The 19528-nt window shown below is 42.2% G+C and overlaps 1 protein-coding gene across 1 annotated transcript in view; it reads right to left on the minus strand.

The window, feature by feature from the left end:
* The window catches only part of pcdh15b (protocadherin-related 15b), a 591688-nt gene that overhangs the window by 41121 nt on the left and 531039 nt on the right, over positions 1-19528 (minus strand). Inside the window, exon 31 of the mRNA XM_068002764.1 lies at positions 16229-16339. Coding sequence (XP_067858865.1) covers positions 16229-16339 — 111 coding nt within the window. The remainder of the gene's footprint in view (positions 1-16228; positions 16340-19528) is intronic.

A 19528-nucleotide genomic window follows, 5' to 3' on the forward strand; every position in this document is an offset into this window, starting at 1 on the left:
TGACCGTGAAACTCTCCCCAAAACCCTTCCATCTGACTACCTCTCTTGCTTTCAAAAGCCTCCTCCTAACCCTTAGTTTCAACTGTGCTTTTCAACCTCCTAAAATACTCCTCCTTTTCACTCTTTGAGTATCCACTGTTTTTCCTCTGCCCTGTAATGTCCTTTGAGACATCTCTCTCTGTACGTGAGTACTGTAGACATGTTGTCGGGTTGTCTAGGAATTTTTAATATTTGGAGAGAACTGAAGCTCCAATCCAATCTTCCAACATCAAAAAGTATCTGCACGTGTTCTGAAGCACCAGTGTGCAAAGCTCTGTCACTTTTGCACTTTGGTGCGCATCAGCTAGCAGTCGGTTGTTGTTGACTAAAACAAGGGTGTACCAAATGTGCTCTATTGTTTGTAGATAGTGATCTCAGGTTGTTAGCAGCAGTGTAATTAATAAGATGTATCTGATAGATAATTTATCTCATAAGGACAGGAGAACCAGAGGTCACGATTACCAACTGAAGACCCCACATGCTCAACTGATCTCAAGGAATAACTTCCCAAACTAAGTTGCAATCTTATGGAATAAGTTGCTGCAAAGTACAATATTCATCGACTCAGAAGCAGCATTCAAAGAGGAATTGGAATCAACTCCCGACTTAGTAGATACTAAATAGATATTGGTTTGGAGTAGGAAAAAGATGATCAATTGGGGTTTGAAACGGGACCTGAATTAACTGGACTAAATTGGATGGAGTGAAAGGCACTTTCTCTTTTTTAGATTTTTATGTTCTTTTAGTATATATCTGTTGAATTCTAATGTAAGTGGGATATTGGACCTGTAATCCCACATTTGACGTAATGAAGATTTACCTTCCCTGATCAATAGGACACAGGCAGGAAGGGTGGCACACAGACAGGTATCTGAGTCCCAGAGGACAAAGTTCTAGTTGAACCAACTAGGAAACAAATATATCTGGATCCCAGTGTTTAACAAAAGAATGGGAAACATGTGACCTAGACCCAAGAACAACATCGAGTTCCCAGGCAGAGAAGTACAGAAAAAGAGATTCCAGGACATCTGGCTACCAGGAAGTGGAAGTGGTCAGAATAAGGAAATAAATGGGGGAATCATTTAATAATATGGTAGTGTAGTGATTATACCGCTGCAAAAGAAATCCTGAGGCTGAGAGTTCAAATTCCACCATGTGAAATTAAGTTCAATAAATCCAGTAATCTGCAGGCTGGACCCGAACAATAACCATTGATTGTCACTAATGTCCTTTGGGGAAGGGAACCTGCAGCCCCTAATCGGTCTGGCTTACAAGTGACTCTAGTCCACAATACATGGTTGACTCTTAAAGTTCTCTAATATGGCCTAGCAAGCACACAGTTGTACAAACATTTGCTTCACCAGCTTCTCAGGAAAAACTTTGGATGTGCAATAAATGTGGCCTTGCCAGTGTCACCCATATCACAAGAATAATTTTTGAAAAAAATTCAGATGACACTCATACCAATTAGTTCTAACTGACTGGTACTGCAGCCCATGTGAAGGTGGAACAGAGGACAAGCCAACCAAAAGATAGTCTGAGCTGTTGTTGACTGAAGAAGATTAAATTTGCAGGATTGACTGAGCTGGATTTAACAGTTCACAGTAAGAGGCTGCTAGTGAGTCTTAAGAACCAACAGAATTTAGTACTGGGATCAAGTTAAGTTGTGCCCAGTTACTCTGAGTTGTTGTGATTACAGAGGGCTGACATTCCAGAAGTAAGCAGAGGTGGCTTTATAAAATTCTTATATTCAAAAGCTTGTGGATAAGCTAAGAAATAAAATGTAATCTTTGGATCAAACTAAAGAGTATTGTGAATGAGCTGAGAATTTAAGACTTTCACCAAGAGCAAAACGAAACTGGGCCAATCAATTAACAAATACTATCTGAACTGTATTCCTGCTACAAAAGCCCAACAGTGACTAACAAAAACACTGGCACATGTTACACGAGACACGGGTGTATGAACAAGTAAATTTAAACCAACCCTGGACCACAACTGAGTAACGCAATTTAGGAGAATTGATTCACTTAATTTCCTTCATTACAACAGTGGCTACACTTCAAAAGTACTTAATTGGTTATAAAGCACGTTAGGATGTCCTGAGGTCATCAAAAGCGCAATATAAATGGAAGTTCCTTCTTTCTTATATTTAAAGTCATATTAGAGCCATCTCAATATTCAGCTCCAGAGTCAAATGTGAAATTAATAACACAAGCAAGATCTCACTACAGGCTTATGAAGAACTCTTCTTTATGGCTTCTGAAGAATTCTTGCCTCTTGAGCATCCCCGATTTTAATCACTCCACCATTGGCGGCCAGGCTTTCAGCTGCCTAGGCCCTAAGCTCTGGACTTCCCTTCCTAAACCTCTCCGCCTCTCTACCTCTCTCTCCTCCTTTAAGACACTCCTTAAAAACTACCTCTTTGACCAAGCTTTTGGTCACCTGTCTTAATACTTCCTTATGTGGCTCGGTGTCAAATTTTGTTTGATAACGCTCCTGTGAAGCGCCTTGGGACATTTTACTATGTTAAAGGCGCAAGTTGTTGTTGTTGTAATGTAGCAGAATGTCCCAAAGGGCTCGATTTTACCACCCGCTATCGGGTGCGTTCTCGGCGGGGGGGGCCCCGAAAATCGGGAAATCCCGGAGCGGGACCGGATTCCGCCTCGATCCTGCCCACTTCCGGGTTCCCCGCTGACGCGCCGGCGTGCGCGCGCAGACCCCGCTGGTGGGAATCCCGCAGGCAATTAAAGCCAGCAGGATGCCACTTGACAATATTTAGTTAGGTATTTCAGGTCATTAACTGACCTGATTAAGGGACTGTGTGTGATTTTGGATCAACATGGGACTGTTTCCCACACTGGGGGAAACTCTCCCAGCTCGAATGGACGGGTTGCAGCTGTTAGCCTGTGGCAGCTGCAAAGGTCCATCAGACAGGTGGGGGGGGAGACGGAGACCCTCACCCATTGCAGGAGGCCACTCTGTCACTTGGGACAAAGTTTGGCCTCCACCACCCTCCTCCTGACGGTCAAAGTCACCAACCTGCACACTTACCCCGGGGTCCGGAGACATGTACCTACCTTGCGGACCCCCTCAGATGTACATCTTGCGGATGGGGGCCGCCGTAGCTGCAGTCATGACCTCCTCGGAGGGCGAACAGCATCACCAGCCTCACCAGCCTCGCCATCCACGCCGTCCACCTCTGACACGTGGAGCTCCACAACACAGTGCTGTGACACATCCACCTGTACAGCAGGAGGGAGGGCTACCGCAGAGAGAGATGCGTCGCAGAGGGCACTACCCTCGCCACAGGTTCCACAGACCGAGGCTCAGCCTCCTGGACCTCTCTGAGCAGCAGTGCACACGGAGGCTCAGAGTCACTCGACATGTAGCCGTGGACATCTGCAGCCTCTTTCATGCCGAGCTGCTCCTGGCTGGCCCGTGCACCATCTTCCTACCTGTCGCTGTCAAAGTCACCACTGCCCTCCCGAACTTCTCCTCCGCAGCCTTCCAGGGTGCAACCGGGGACATCGCCGATGTCTCTCAGTCGTCTGCGCAGAAGAGCCCTACAAATACACCTACACCCACTCTGTAATGACACAATGGGTGGCATCAGCGGTGGGTCCTCATAGTGATACCCAGGAGCGGGCATTATTGCACAAACCGGACAGGATTCGCGAAGACATGACAGTAGTGGTGCCAATATAATGTGTGATGTGAGTTGTTCTGAAATTCAATATAAGTAACAACCATGACAAACCCTCAAACACCCTTATGCATCCCCTTCATGCTCACGACACGTTTGCCTTACGCTGCCTACTGCACATATGTGATGCATGCCCTGTGGGGGCAGTACAGGTGGTGGCAGGTTGAGTGAGGCTGGCCGAGAGAGAGATGCACGAGAGGGTGAGTATGGGATAGAGCCATGAGATTGTATGAGGATTGGGTTGCGTGGTAGTGGCAGGATGAGTACTGGCGAGGTGAGTTGGTGCAGGTAAGATGAGGATGGGGTTTGAGTGGGTGTGAGGGGTGATGTGACAGAGTAGTGTTGGCAGTGCCGAAGGAGATGTGGGGTGGGGGCAGTGATGTGACAGACGGAGTGTAGGGGAAGGACTACGTGTACTCACTGTGGCTGACCTACTGAGGTCATTGGACCGCCTCCTGCACTGTATGCAGGTGGGCGATATGTTGGTGGCGCTGGTGACCTCCTCTGCCATCTCGAGCCAGGCCTTCCTGGTGGTGGAGGCGGGCCGCTTCCTCTCGCCCGCCGGGTGGAAGATCTCTGTCCTCCCCCTCCTCCTCACCCCATGTATTGATACCTGGGGTGAGGCATCATTAAACTGGGAGCAGCCTTCCCCCTGGGCTGCTCCATGCAGTCATCTTTGCTATTGGTTGCAGCATCTGTCAGTGGAGGACTGCCCCTTTAAATAGAGCGCCTCCAGCTGACAGATCTTACGGCACATGTGCAGCCCGCCCGACGCGCAGATCAGCAGCGGTGAACCCGGAGGAGCAGGTAAGTGGATCCAATTAGTGGTTTGCCTGCTACGATTGCGCGGGAAACCCACTAATTTCACCGGGCGCGTTACCCACGCACCCGCTAGCCCACCCGCCGAGAACCCGCAGCCCTGCTAAAATCGGGCCCAAAGTCTTTTATAAAGGAGGGCAGACCCAAACAGAGATAGATGATATATCAGAAGGGGCTCAAACACAGTTGAAGAGGTAGATTTTAAGGAGGCTTTTGAAGATGGGAAGAGAAGTGGCAAGGTTGAAGCCTTTGGGAAGGAAATTCTGGAGGGCATGGCTGAGCCGGTTTAAGAGTACGCCATGAATGGTGGAGCAGAGGGATGGGGGACCCTGCAGAATTGGAACTCTGTCCAGGAACTCTGTGAAAAAAAGGTCCAACATTTCAATGTTTTACATAAAATCTACTCATTACTTCCCTCTCATTACCTGTAATTTAGTGAAAAGACATACTGTACACGATGGGCTGAATGGCCTGTGCTGTATCATTTTATGATACAAGTGACCTCTTGCAAATAGCAATGGTGTACAGATACATCAGTACGGACAATTCGACAGCCCTTCCAATAAGTTGGGAAATGGAGCAAAAATGAAATAGAAATGTGAAGCATACATATAGGCAAAATATGTAAAATAAATGAGCAGAAACACCAGCAATAGGACCCACCTACTGGGAAAATTGAAATCAATTTTATTTCCTTTTTATTTCCAAAGTAGTAATTTAAAACATTTTATTCCAAATGTCATTGGTATTCCATAGATCTACTTGGAATTAAGGTTGAATGGTTATAATTTCTTGGGAGTAGGTAATAGGAAAAACATTTTTGAAGCCAATTTTATCTAGGATATGATATTTAGGTGGTGTATGTCAAGATGATTATACTGAATTAATCTATCAGTGTCATTATATGGCAGCAATAAATTAACATTTCAAATGGTTTGCTTAAATCAGCAATATGGAAATAAGTCATTAAAGAATAGCATTTACTTTTAATCATTTTAACATGATCTATTCATAGAATCATAGAATCTTACAGCACAGAAGGAGGCCATTCGGCCCGTCGTGCCTGTGCCAGCTCTTTGAAAGAACTGTCTAATTTAGCCCCACACCCAGATTTTTGCCCACAACCTGGCAAATTAGTCCTCTTCAAGTACGTGTCCAGTTGCCTTTTGAAAGTTCCTATGGAATCTGCTTCCGCCACCCTTTCAGGTATTGCGTTCCTGATCTTAACAACCCTGTGTGTGTGAAAAATGTCTCCAAATTTCCTCTCTAGTTCTTTTGCCAATTATTTTAAATCTATGACCTCTGGTTACCGACCCACTTACCAGAGGAAACAGTTTCTTCCTACTTGCTCTATCAAAACCCCTCATAATTTTGAATACCCCAATTAGGTCTTCCACTAACCTTCTCTGCTCTAAGGAGAACAATCCCGGCTTCTCCAATCTCTCCACATAACTGAAGTCCCTCATCCCTGGTATCATCCTGGTAAACCTCCTCTGTACCCTCTCCAAGGCCCAGAACTGTACACAATACTCCAGCTGAGACCTAACTAGTGACTTGTAAAGGTTTATCATGACTTCCTTGTTTTTGTATTCAATGAACCTATTTACAAAGCCAAGTATCCCATATGCTTTCTTAACCACCTTATCAACTTGCCCTGCTACCTTTAAAGATTTGTGAATATGCGCCCCCAGTTCCCTCTGCTCTTGCACCCCCATCAAAATAGTACCATTTAGATTATACTGCCTCTCCATGTTGTTCCGCCCAAAGTGCATCACTTAACACTTATCTGCATTAAATTGCATCTGCCATGTGTCTGCTCATTTCACCAGTCTGTCCATGTCCTCTTGAAATCTGCTACTATCCTCCTCATTATTTACTACGTTGCCAAGTTTTGTATCATCAGCAAACTTCGAAATTGTACTCCTTATACCCAAGTCCAGGGCATTTATATATAAGAAAAGCAATGGTCCTAATACCAACCTCTGGGGGACCCCACTGCATACTTCTCCCCAGTCAGAAAACCATCCATTCACCACTACTCTCTGCCTCCTATCCCTTAGCCAATTACGTACCCAGGTTACCACCGTCCCTTTATTCCCATGTGCTTCTATTTTCCGAATAAGTCTGTTATGTGGTACTTTATCAAATGCCTTTTGAAAGTTCATATATACAACATATACAACATCTATAGCCTTGTATGTAAAATAATGTCAGTTCTGAGCTAACTAAAGGGAAAATATAGGGAAACTGCAGCTAATTTTTTTGATACACAAGTCAGAATTTCAAAATTGGCGCATGAAGGACCTTAGAGGTTACGCTGAATGGAATGAGATGCAACTCTCCAAAACTGATTGCAAAGTTAGCAAATCCAGGCAATCAGCTTTAGAGAGTTGCATCTGAACAACACCATTTCAGCTAGGAACTGAAGTACGTCAGTCGGCCCTTTGAGACTGTTCTGCCATTCAATTAGATTGTGGCTGATCTGTACCTCAACTCCATCTACCTGCCTCTGCTCCATATCCCTTGATACCCTTACCCAAAAATCTATCAATCTCATTCTTGAAAATTTCAATTGACCCAACATTCACAGCCTTTTGGGGGAACGAGTTCCAGATTTGTGTGAAAAAATGCCTCCTGATTTCTCTCAGGAATGACCTAGCACTAATTTTAAGATTGTGCCCCTTGTTCTGGATTCCCTCACTAGAGGAAATTGTTTCGCTGTATCTACCCTATCGAATCCCTTGATCATTTTAAATACTACGAATTGATCGGCCCCAAACTTCTAAACTCAAGGGAATACAAGCCAAGTTTATGCAACCTGTCCTCGTAATTTAACCCTTTAAGCCCTGGTATAATTCTGGTGAATCTGTGCTGTATTCCTTCCAAGGCCAATATATCTTCCCTGAGGAAAAGAGTTCCTAACTTCCTCACTTTTGAATTCCAACCCCCTTAAGATAACGGCCAACATTCCAATAGCCTTTTTGCTCACTTTTTGTATCTGTGCACTAGCTTTTACCTGTGTACCTGGGCACCCAAATCTCTTTGCTCCTCCACAGCTCCAAGTCTCTCATCATTAAGGAAATATTTGTCTTTCTCAGATCCAAAGTGTATGACCTCACACTTCCCCGCATTGAACTCCATCTGCTATAGTTTTGCCCATTCACTTAGTCTGTCTATATCTCTTTGTAACTTCCTGCTATCATGTACACAACTTACGGTGCCTCATTGGAGAGATCAATAAAATTAACACAACAATAGTGTAGTACTTGTCTAAGCAATAATTACTTAGCACTGTTGTAGATAAGATATTTCAAAACTAGTACATTATGAGTGATCATGAGTGGTATTTAACAGTTGAACCATTCTAAGCTCTCTTAATATGAAGGCCATGATTAGATTTCTATAGCTTTGTTAAGGAAGTACTAATTTAGAAATTGACCAGAGCTCACACACATATACATACACTGGGTAGTGTTAACACAAAGGGAATTTAAAAAAAAATAGCAGAGAATAAATACTGAAAAACTAATATAAAGAGTTCATACATATGTTTAGGGAAATTAGATTAAATTCATTTTATGCGTTCTAACTCCTACTGAATTATCCACCTCAGACATGAAGATTGTGAAATTACTCTACAAAGATGCACAATTGGTTAGGCCTCAGCTGGAGTATTGTGTACAATTCTGGGCACCACACTTTAGGAAGGATGTCAAGGCCTTGGAAAGGGAACAGATGAGATTTACCGGGGTGATACCAGGAATGAGGGACTTCAGTTATGTGGAGGGATTGGAGAAGCTGGGATTGTTCTCCTGAGGTCTGCCCTTAACCTTCTTTGCTCCAATAGAGGTATTCAAAATTATGAGGGGTTTTGTTAGAACATGTAAGGAGAAACTGTTTCCTCCGGCAAGTGGGTCAGTAACCGGAGGTCATAGATTTAAAATAATTGGCAAAAGAACAAAGGGGAAAAAATGAAGAGACATTTTTTCACACAGAGGTTGTTAAGATTTGGAACGCACCACCTGAAAGGGTGGTGGAAGCAGATTCCATAGGAACTTTCAAAAGGTAACTGGACATGTAGCTGAAGAGGACTAATTTGCAGGGTTATCGGCAAAAAGGTGAGGTGTGGGACTCAATTAGGGCACAGGCAAGACAGGCCAAATAGCCTCCTTCTGTGCTGTAAGATTCTACGATTCTATGAATAGATCAATGTACCGTCCTGTAAAATAATGTAATAAATATTGAAAAATTTATGAACAAATAATTTAGTATATGGCAAAAATATTTATAAATCTTACATTAAATCCTAATCCAATAAAAGCAACATAAATATTTCAATTGTGGCACACTGAAACATTGGGGTCGATTTTAACTCAGGGCGGGATCAGTGTGTGAGGGGCCTGATGTGGGCGGCACACCCAAAAATCATGAAGGAAGCGAGGCCCGGCCACTTTTAACAACTGGGCCTCGTTTAAACCTGTCTCTTGCCCGAAGCCAGGGAAATGACATCCGAGCCAGTGGGCAGAAGTGAGAATTGGGGCGGGACCGGACGGCGTCAAGGACCCAAGGGAACGTTCCCCAGCACGAGGTAAGTGCTGGGTTGGGGGACTTCTTGCGGAACCCATGGGAGCACTTCTGCTCCTCCTGGCTCATAAGGAATCCGCGTCAAAAGTAACATTTTGTAACTGCCCTTGGCCTGTTCTGGCCACTCTGTGGACTCCCCGCTGTGATACAGCTGGCGGGGCCAGCCCTATACGAGCCTCCTGGGCCTGTGAGTTAAAATCGGGCCGCAATTTCGACGACATCATCGGGCCACGACTTTTAGATTTAAATTAGGCCCCCGCCTGTCCGCAGTAGGAGCCTTGCCCGCATTCCAAGTCGGTGAAGATAAAATGTCACTGGGTGGGAAATTGCGATCTCAGGCCAGTAACGAACTCGAGTGATTTTAACCCCTCCCTTGCACTGTTCTTGCTGGGTGGTGGTGATGGGAGGGTAAGTTAAAATCATCCCTATTGTGCCTTACATGCTGTGATTTCACTATTGTGAATTTATAAATCTATATACCGTCTGAAACTATAACATTCCTTGTCAGAATGGAATTCTGTCAATGTGCCACACATAACTGTAACCTGTGATTGATTTTATTTTTTTCAACTGACATAAATCCAGTTTGAAAAGTATGTGATTGTACATCAACCAAATCGCATTTGGGGAATGAAATTCCTTTTTTAACAAAAAAAATGGGAAGTGTCCGTTCTTCTCCCTAAGTAACAAACCACCTAATAGAACGACATTGTCTGAAATCGCTCATTCCCGTGAGTTCATTAGTAGGCAATTCCAGAGAAAGGCTGGCATCACCCATGCCCCCTCCTCCATTATTAAAAAAAAGGGAATTCACCAGGGCAGTAGGAGAATGCACAGCAATGCCTATGGCACTAACCATACACTGCTTCTAAGGTGATGGGCCAGATTTTGTTGAAAAAATAACGGTGTCTGAATGATGCACGCCGTTATTAATGCATAAATCGGTCAGTAACTTTTGGCAAGGAAGTGATACCCCGTGAATTGCAAATTGTCACAAGTTGCTGGCCGATTTGCGCCACTCCACTGTTAGCTTCGTGAAAACGGCATCTTGTACTTAATCTCCTTGTGAGTTTCATGAAGTTGCTGCATTAATTGCCCATTAAACTCATCACAGAAAGTTAAGTCTCGTATTTAGTAGTGTAAGTACCCCTTTAATGACGTGATAATTGTTAATGACTGCCAATCAATCTCTCTTGACCAGAAAGTAAACAATTATAAGTGTGGAGTCTCATTTCTACAGGTTGTGAATTGTTTTAAGAGATTTTAAAAATGTTAAATTTTATTTTTTTTTCTTACTTTTCCTTTCTGTCTCTTCTCTTAATCCAATCTTTCTTTCCCTCTCTTTATTTCTCTTTCTGCACCTGATTTGACATTGAATTCACCCACTTTAATTCACCCTCCTTCTCAGTCCTTCCTGTTTATTTCTCAATCCTTAAATCACATTAGTTAAGGAGATACCCTGTTTGCCCCATTGTTCACCAAGGTCCCAGATGCCCTGTTTCCCTCGCTTCGCCGTTATCAGCTTGCACTTCCAGTAACTTTGTGGGCAAAAAATTTTAAAACCTAAACATACATGAGCAAGTCTAACTAACGGGGCATGCCACGAGATGCCCCACTCCAGCAAAATCTGACCCATTATTCTCATATTCTTTTAGAAAAACATAAATTATCCATAAATTATTTTGAATATTTAACAATTACAATGCTACAGTTGTGCGTATGTCTCATTTTTTACTAATAAAGTCAATGATTAATGATAACAGAAGTGAATAATGTAAAGCATTCAAATATCCCTTAATTATGGTCTCCTTGTTAAAACAGGGATTAAAGCAGCAATTGTGCAATTTAAATGTGTAAGTTGTAAGAAAATGTTATTCTGTACTTATTGTATAAATATTTATGAAAGGACTTATCACAACCATGTATGAATAATGATACAAAAATGAAAATCTAGCAGACACATAAAAGATAAAATAGCACACAATGAAGTATTTATGATGTTATTTATCAACTATATGTAGCACTTGTATTACATGATATGAGAATAATGGAATGAATGACAGATTAACAGTACAATATGCTATATGTTTTAAATAATTAAATCTTGCTTATTGCATCCTGTATTTTAAACAATTTGTTACTAAATACTAAACATGATAGTTATCTAAAATCAAATATTTACATTTCAATAAGATTCTAAATCAAAATTGATCAAAAAATCTTAAAATTATAAAAATGTAATTAATATTAAACCTAAACGCTATTGACGAACTATCTTTTCCTGTAGTCATTGGTCTAGTCAAGTTCTCTACATACTTATTGAAATTGTAAAACATATCTGCACAGCTAAGTGAGTACAGTTCATCTTTACTGACATACATCATATGAATTTCTGCTCATTAGTTTAATGCAGTTTTGCATATTCGCTTGGCAGGACTGAACATTATTTCATCTAAACTGATCATTTTAAACAGAACAGGAGTTTGGAATCTGCAGTAAACAGTAACGCAATCCTGTGCAAATGAACACTTTAGATTCCATATATAAAATATTAGAAAATTTAAAAATATTAGAAAATTAAAATGGATAATATGCCACTAGCCACGATAATGGGTTTAGTACAGATTTAAATGATCAGACTGAACTCAAAGCCAACTTGTTTGTCCATCTGGAAGCTTATACCTTTTAGCTAGTGGCATCTAACACTCTTTTCCCTCTCTAGTAAAATTACTGGAGCATGAAGTACTAGCTAGGAATGGCTGGCACTGTGTGCTTACAATAGGAGCAGTTTGCCAGCTATACTATCTAAATAGCACAAGTAAATGAAGATATAAAAGAACAAGCAAATCTTGCTTAATGGACAGAATACAATTCTTAAGAGACATAAAGCAAATCCAAACTAAACATCTGGATAAGGTGAACCCGATGGCTAAACTGGCACAATGCCCTCCTCCCCTCCTGAAGTTACACACAGTGAAAGGGGAGATAGATGCTGTAACATCTCTTGGCCCAGAAGATGCTGCTACATAACCTAGAACACGATTTAAAAGGCATGAATCAATTAAATGGTCCTATAGGGCTCAGGAAACAGATAATTATCCAAACCACAATCCAATTAAATTGAATTTAATATTAAACTAATACACATGATATATATTTGGAAGACGTCAACACTATGGTCAGTCTATTAATGGGTGCCATTCATTGTCTGCCTTTACTCTTTGTAGAATCTTTTCAATTCATTCTTATTAAGTAATTGATAGCAAGATACAGATGCTACTGAAATGTGTTCAAATGAAGTATTAGTAGAAAGAAAGCCTGTGTATGTAAACTACAATTTTCAGCTTAAACTAAAAACTGAATGGCTATGAATAGTCAAACAAAACAGCCAGACATTACAACGAATTGGAGTGTGATGGAAAACGGTTTTCAAGTTCTTGCACAATACATCTTAAGCTACTCAGCTCATTCACATGTGGCCCAGGTACTAATTCAGTCCCTTGTCCTTGTGGCTCAGTTGTGGCTTTCACCTTGCTGATCTGTTTATACATAGCACTGTTCTTATCAATTTGACTATGCATGTTGGCAACAGATTTTTCAATCTCTGCTAGATTCTGGATACGTTTCAGTATTCCTTTTAACTCTTTCTGTGGAGCTCGATTCTGAGAGCCAGAAGATGATGAAACAGCAAGATCAGGATCAGGTGCCGGTGCCGGTGAACGGTGTAAAGATGACAGAGCTACACAAGAAGCGTGAGGAGGAGGGAGAGGAGGAAGGGGTGGTGGTGAAGGAGGATGAGGATAAAGGGAAGGAGGCAGAGAAGGATAAGGCAAAACTGAAGGGAATGGGGGAAGAGGTGGAGGAAGGGGAGGAGGAGGAGGAGGAGGAGGAGGAGGAGGAATAGTTGGAGGTTCTGGAATGTTCTCCAGCAGTCCACTGCTTGAGTCCATTGAGATGCATATCTGAGTAAATAAGCTGCATTCACTGTGCCTCCTTATAGAAGGAGGTGTTGGTTTTAGATCTGGAGGAGGAGAAACTTTTTCAGAGATGCCAAAATGATTACCGCTAATGGAGGGTGTTGAATATAATTCAGAAACAGAAGCCAGAGAAATAGAAGCAAGGGAAGAGAAAGAATGATGATGATGTGATGATGCAGATATTGATGACTCTGGAGGTATTGCAACCATGCTTTTGCTTTTTAACGGGAGGTTTCTATCCACCGATGAATCGCGAATTTTGAGTTGCTTCATTTCTTGTAAGGTTTGTTGTTCAAACTGCCTTGCTTGTTCTTTAACAGTTAGTTTAGTCTTATAATCTTTAAAAATGGGATTCATGTTGCTCAATTGACTTTCAGTTTTCACCTCCTCTTCTTTAAGCAATTTCCTCTGCCACTGCACAGGATCCATAATCACTGGTCTATACAGGGTATTATATATTTGATGCCCATGAATGCGAGAGGGCAATGTCCATGCATGATGATCACCCTCTGCTGGCAGATTAAATAATGTATCTATTCTTCTAGGTGAAGGCCTGGCTAAAAGTGATCCCTTTTTATGATGGGACAAACCACAATTTTCAGGAGATATAAGTACACCAGCATTATATACGGGGTTCCGTGTAGTTAATGGGTTCTCGTCTGATAAATACGTGATATTACTTTCAGACTTGGGTAGACTATTTTTCAAAGTTCCATTGGCAGTGGATTGTTTATGTGCCTCAATAGCACGGGAAGCAAACATGCTTAAAAGTCTTTGCCGATCTCCATCTTCGAAAACAGACTTTTTTCCCCTGCTTTGTTGAAAATGGTAGAGAAGAAAAAGACTTGAAAGAAAAGAAGAAATCAGGTGTAAGGAAATACGTCAGAACACCGATATCTAGGCTAAGGCACCACGCAAGGGAACCCCATTATTACAAATGCAATTGTTCCAACCTTTTGTTATTTTAAATGTTTCCAAGCTGAAACTCTATTGCAGCCATTATAGGAGATCAAATCTTGATGAGATGTACTTTTGACAAGACTTACTTCAATAATGACGAAATGTTTGTAATAATGAGGTTTGACTATATATACATCATTACATTAATACCGATGTCTATGTTGCAGTCCAAAGGAATACTACCTACTAGCTGTTTCAAATAGTTCTATTTAAAATACTGCATACTGTAAAATATAACTAAAATTATTCAGGGTCAGCATTTGCAAAACTGTCTAGTACACTTTCTATTTTAGTACTGCTATGCCAAAAATCTGGACTACTTACTGATGCCTAATAGTTGAGTCCAAAAGTAGTTTAATGGCAATGATTTGCAAATGAACAGGTAAGAAACAGACATATTAGTATGGAAGATAGTTAATCAAAAGCAAATGCATGTTAGAAAAAAGAAATGAGTAAGACACACAGCATTTCGTTTTGTTAAACAACTTATCCAAATATTAAGAGGTAGAAGACGGTTTGATAAACTGTAATTAAGATGGAACGCCTCTTTGCTAAGTCTTACCATTAATGTGTCAGTTTATGAATAATGTCATGATATAAGGAACTCTCATTTAGTTTTAAGTCCAGTTTAATCCTGCTGTATGTTATTTCCCCAGCAAATGGATAATAATGAATAAGAACCTTAATGTATTGTTAAATGTAAATAGTTTCAACACAAAGCTCGATGATGAAATAGTAATATGACAGAATGCTAACATTTTGGGTAAGAAATTTCAGAATCTCAATAAAAATGTAAAAGTTTGTCATTAATGATCTTAAGCTCGAAATTTGATTTATTTTCCTTTATCTTCTCTCATCAAATGGTGATTCAGTTCCATAGGCAACGGCATACCACCAGTACCCTGTGCAAGTAGCTCGTCTTCATACATCAGCTAGGCAGTGAGTATTGGCAAACCCTTTTTGATTTTGAGGTCTCCTGCCTGGGGCAAACAGGGCGGTAGTGCCCTAAATATGGTGGGCTATGACTTACTGCCCCATTCCCACTGACAGTGTGGCTGAAGCTATGTTCCTAAGGGCCTACCACTTGTTGCCTGGAGTCCCTGCCTGAGTCAGACGGTAGTCCCTTTTAATATGAAAAGTGGGGCTCAATGATGTACACTGGACCCCGATTGTCATTTTAGGACTCAACTGGGAGGAGCGTGCACCATGCAATTCCAGCTGGTGATCCAGCTGATGAGCAAACTAGAAGGCACGTTTTTTTTTTGTGGTGCTGTGAGGAACAGGATTAAAGTCTGAGGTAGGTCTGAGCTAATTCAGGGTCCTGGCATGGTCCACAAGTTTGACACATTTAATATGTTCAAAACGCACTTCAGATTTGGCAGAATTGGCATGCAAATCTGATTTTCATTTACAATACTAATTGAAACATTAAATACCGCAGATGAAAGAAACCATTGATTACATTAGTGTGGACAAATCAAAAATAAAACTGTCTTTGAACACACTTCAATATTAAAACACATAGCTCTATAGGAAACTTTTACATTTATAACAGCTAGAGAGCAGGAGTGATAATAAAGTCAATTCAATTCTGCAGATAGGAGATTTATCCTTCAGCAGAGGAGAGCTGAATACTGAAAGACACCTAGCAGCCAGACTTCAATAGGTACAGCATGCCTTGTTCACATAATCTCCCCCTACACACAACCTGCATGATCAGTTGCCACAACTTATACTGCACACCGAGAGGTGTAAACTAGCTACAACACTGAGTGATACTGTGAGATACAAGTACAAAGCTGAACTCCTCGATTTTCTATTTTTGATGATGATGATACTTGGCCAATGTACCTAAAATGCAGCGGAGACTTCTTGGGCGAAACACTGCCATGGTTTCTGTGTGTAATGATATTTGTAAATGTATTGAAAACAATAGCAACCAGTGCAGTCATCCCTCTCTTGGGTCACTTATGCTTGTTATTTTTCGAATAAAAAATAGCCTGTATAAAACTAAGTGTTGCAGTACTTGATGGCCTTTGGTTAATTTTTTTTTAAGTCACTTGACCTAGTCATTAAATACACTTAAGTAGAGTACACAGTTCATTTATCCCTTTTTAAAATGTTCTCCAGTGTGTAGACTTACATGGTGCTGTCACCCAGTTCTTCATATAGGTTAGTTGTTGGGCCACCTGTTGATTTCCCTGCAGGCAAAGCCATCTGGATTCTTGCAGTCTTTGCACACTCTGCTTGTCTCCTATTCAAACGCAAAATAGATAATCAGAACCATTTCATCAACATTTTGTGTCCTGCTATGTCGGATTCATTCGAATTACTCATTTGTTTTAGTTATTAACAAAAAAAGTGTCATCTTTTTGACTGTCTTACAAAACAACCCAGCTTTTTACATTGAATCATTTTCCCAAGTATCTCTCATTTGATTTTGTAAATGTTGCTCTTCATAATGTGCAGAAGCTGGTAGCTCTGATTAAGTGACCAATTTACAAAGAAGAGATGGTTTGACATTTATAAGCTGATTAGGTGGCATTTCACAAGTCTAAAAATACGTTCACAAGTAAATTTTATGGTATTTAAACAATTTACTTTTTTGAAATTCAAAATTAATTTTAAAGATGGGCTGAATGGCCTCCTTCTGTGCTCATTCTAAGATCTGAAACAAAATATTAGCCCCTTTCTGAAAAATTAGGGATACAATGATTTTATCACAGGTCTGAAGTTTCTACTTGTGCTCTTTTAGAGGCATAATGTTAAGTTAAAAGATTGGGAACCTACTGCATTTATCAAAGGGACAAGTAGGCTAAATTATCTTGTTCCAGGATATTGCAAAGCTGAGGTAATGTGCTGGGCACCATTTGTGACAGGGAAAGCATTCCTGCATCTTATGCAAGTACTACACTTATTATTTATGCTTAAACAAAAGGTTATCAGAACTACAACTACTATTCATTTATTAAACCCTGTCCACCACAGAATGGAAACATTGCACAGTTTTGCACTTGCATATTGACAAGAGCAACACAAATACAATATGAGAAAGTGAACTGGAGAGAGCACAGGATACTATATAGGGTAAGTGGTATTTGGCACCTTCCAGCCCAATCCATGCTTTAAGTGTGATGAGGCTGGCTTTGTGCCTGCTCATTTGCCCCGGCACTTCCACATGCGAATTTCACGGGTTTAGCCATATGTGTTTTTTATTCATTCATGGGATGTGGGCTTCGCTGGCAAGGCCAGCATTTATTGCCCATCCCTAATTGCCCTTGAGAAGGAGGTGATGAGCTGCCTTCTTGAACCACCGCAGTCCGTGTGGTGAAGATTCTCCCACAGTGCTGTGAGGTAAGGAGTTCCAGGATTTTGACCCAGCGACGATGAAGGAACAGTGATATATTTCCAAGTCAGGATGGTGTGTGACTTGGAGGGGAACGTGCAGGTGGTGTTGTTCCCATGTGCTTGCTGCCCTTGTCCTTCTAGGTGGTAGAGGTCGTGGGTTTGGGAGGTGCTGTTGAAGAAACCTTGGTGAGTTGCTGCAGTGCATTCTGTAGATGGTACACACTGCAGCCACGGTGCATCGTTGGTGAAGGGAGTGAATGTTTAGGGTGGTGGATGGGGTGCCAATCAAGCAGGCTGCTTTGTCCTGGATGGTGTCGAGCTTCTTGAGTTTTGTTGGAGCTGCACTCATCCAGGCAAGTGGAGAGTATTCCATCACACTCCTGACTTGTGCCTTGTAGATGGTGGAAAGGCTTTGGGGAGTCATGAGGTGAGTCACTCGCCGCAGATTACCCAGCCTCTGATCTGCTCTTGTAGCCACAGTATTTATATGGCTGGTCCAGTTAAGTTTCTGGTCAATGGTGACCCCCAGGATGTTGATGGTGGGGGATTTGGCGATGGTAATGCCGTTGCTTGTCAAGGGGAGGTGGTTAGACTCTCTCTTGTTGGAAATGGTCATTGCCTGGCACTTGTCTGGCGCGAAGGTTACTTGCCACTCATCAGCCCAAGCCTGGATGTTGTCCAGGTCTTGCTGCATGCGGGCACAGACTGCTTCATTATCTGAGGCGTTGTGAATGGAACTGAACACTGTGCAATCATCAGCGAACATCCCCATTTTTGACCTTATGATGGAGGGAAGGTCATTGATGAAGCAGCTGAAGATGGTTGGGCCTAGGACACTGCCCTGAGGAACTCCTGCAGCAATGTCCTGGGGCTGAGATGATTGGCCTCCAACAACCACTACCATCTTCCTTTGTGTTAGGTATGACTCCAGCCACTAGAGAGTTTTCCCCCTGATTACCATTGACTTCAATTTTACTAGGGCTCCTTGGTGCCACACTCGGTCAAATGCTGCCTTGATGTCAAGGGCAGTCACTCTCACCTCACTTCTGGAATTCAGCTCTTTTGTCCATGTTTGGACCAAGGCTGTAATGAGGTCTGGAGCCGAGTGGTCCTGGCAGAACCCAAACTGAGCATCGGTGGGCAGGTTATTGGTGAGTAAGTGCCGCTTGATAGCACTGACATCGACACCTTCCGTCACTTTGCTGATGATTGAGAGTAGACTGATGGGCGGTAATTGGCCGGATTGGATTTGTCCTGCTTTTTGTGGACAGGGCATACCTGGGCAATTTTCCACATTGTCGGGTAGAGGCGCAGCTAGTTCTGGGATGTTGTCGGGGCCCATAGCCTTTGCTGTATTCAGTGCAATTAGCCGTTTCTTGATATCACGTGGATGGAATCAAATTGCCTGAAGACTGGTTTTTGTGATGGTGGGGATATCGGGAGGAGGCCAAGATGGATAATCCATTCGACACTTCTGGCTGAAGATGGTTGCAAACACTTCAGCCTTGTCTTTTGCACTCACGTGCTGGGCTCTGCCATCATTGAGGATGGGGATGTTCATGGCACTTCCTCCTCCCGTTAGTTGTTTAATTGTCTTCCACCATTCACGACTGGATGTGGCAGGACTGCAGAGCTTTGATCTTATATGTTGGTTGTGGAATCGCTTAGGTCTGTCTATAGTATGTTGCTTCCGCTGTTTAGCATGCATGTAGTCCTGTGTTGTAGCTTCACCAGGTTGGCACCTCATTTTTAGGTACGCCTGGTGCTGCTCCTGGCATGCTCTTCTATATTCCTCATTGAACCCAGGTTGATCCCCTGGCTTGTTGGTAATGGTAGAGTGAGGAATACGCTCACTCTATCAGGAAAATGTCAATTTGTTCAGCGTCTACTTGGCAGAATTCCCGCCTCTTTTCGGAGCCTGCTACAGAAGGGCGGAGTAGGGGGAGGGGGAAGATACTGTTGCTGTAAAACTGGGGTGCTTGCAGCAACTTGAAGGGGGTGGCTGCCACCAGAGCAGTAAAAAGTGTTCAGCTTCATCGTCTCCTAATAAATGGTGCCGATGATTATGTCAATCACCCGGCAATCATTGCACTCT

Source organism: Heptranchias perlo, chromosome 21 (genome assembly GCF_035084215.1).
Source record: "Heptranchias perlo isolate sHepPer1 chromosome 21, sHepPer1.hap1, whole genome shotgun sequence".
NCBI lineage: Eukaryota > Metazoa > Chordata > Chondrichthyes > Hexanchiformes > Hexanchidae > Heptranchias > Heptranchias perlo.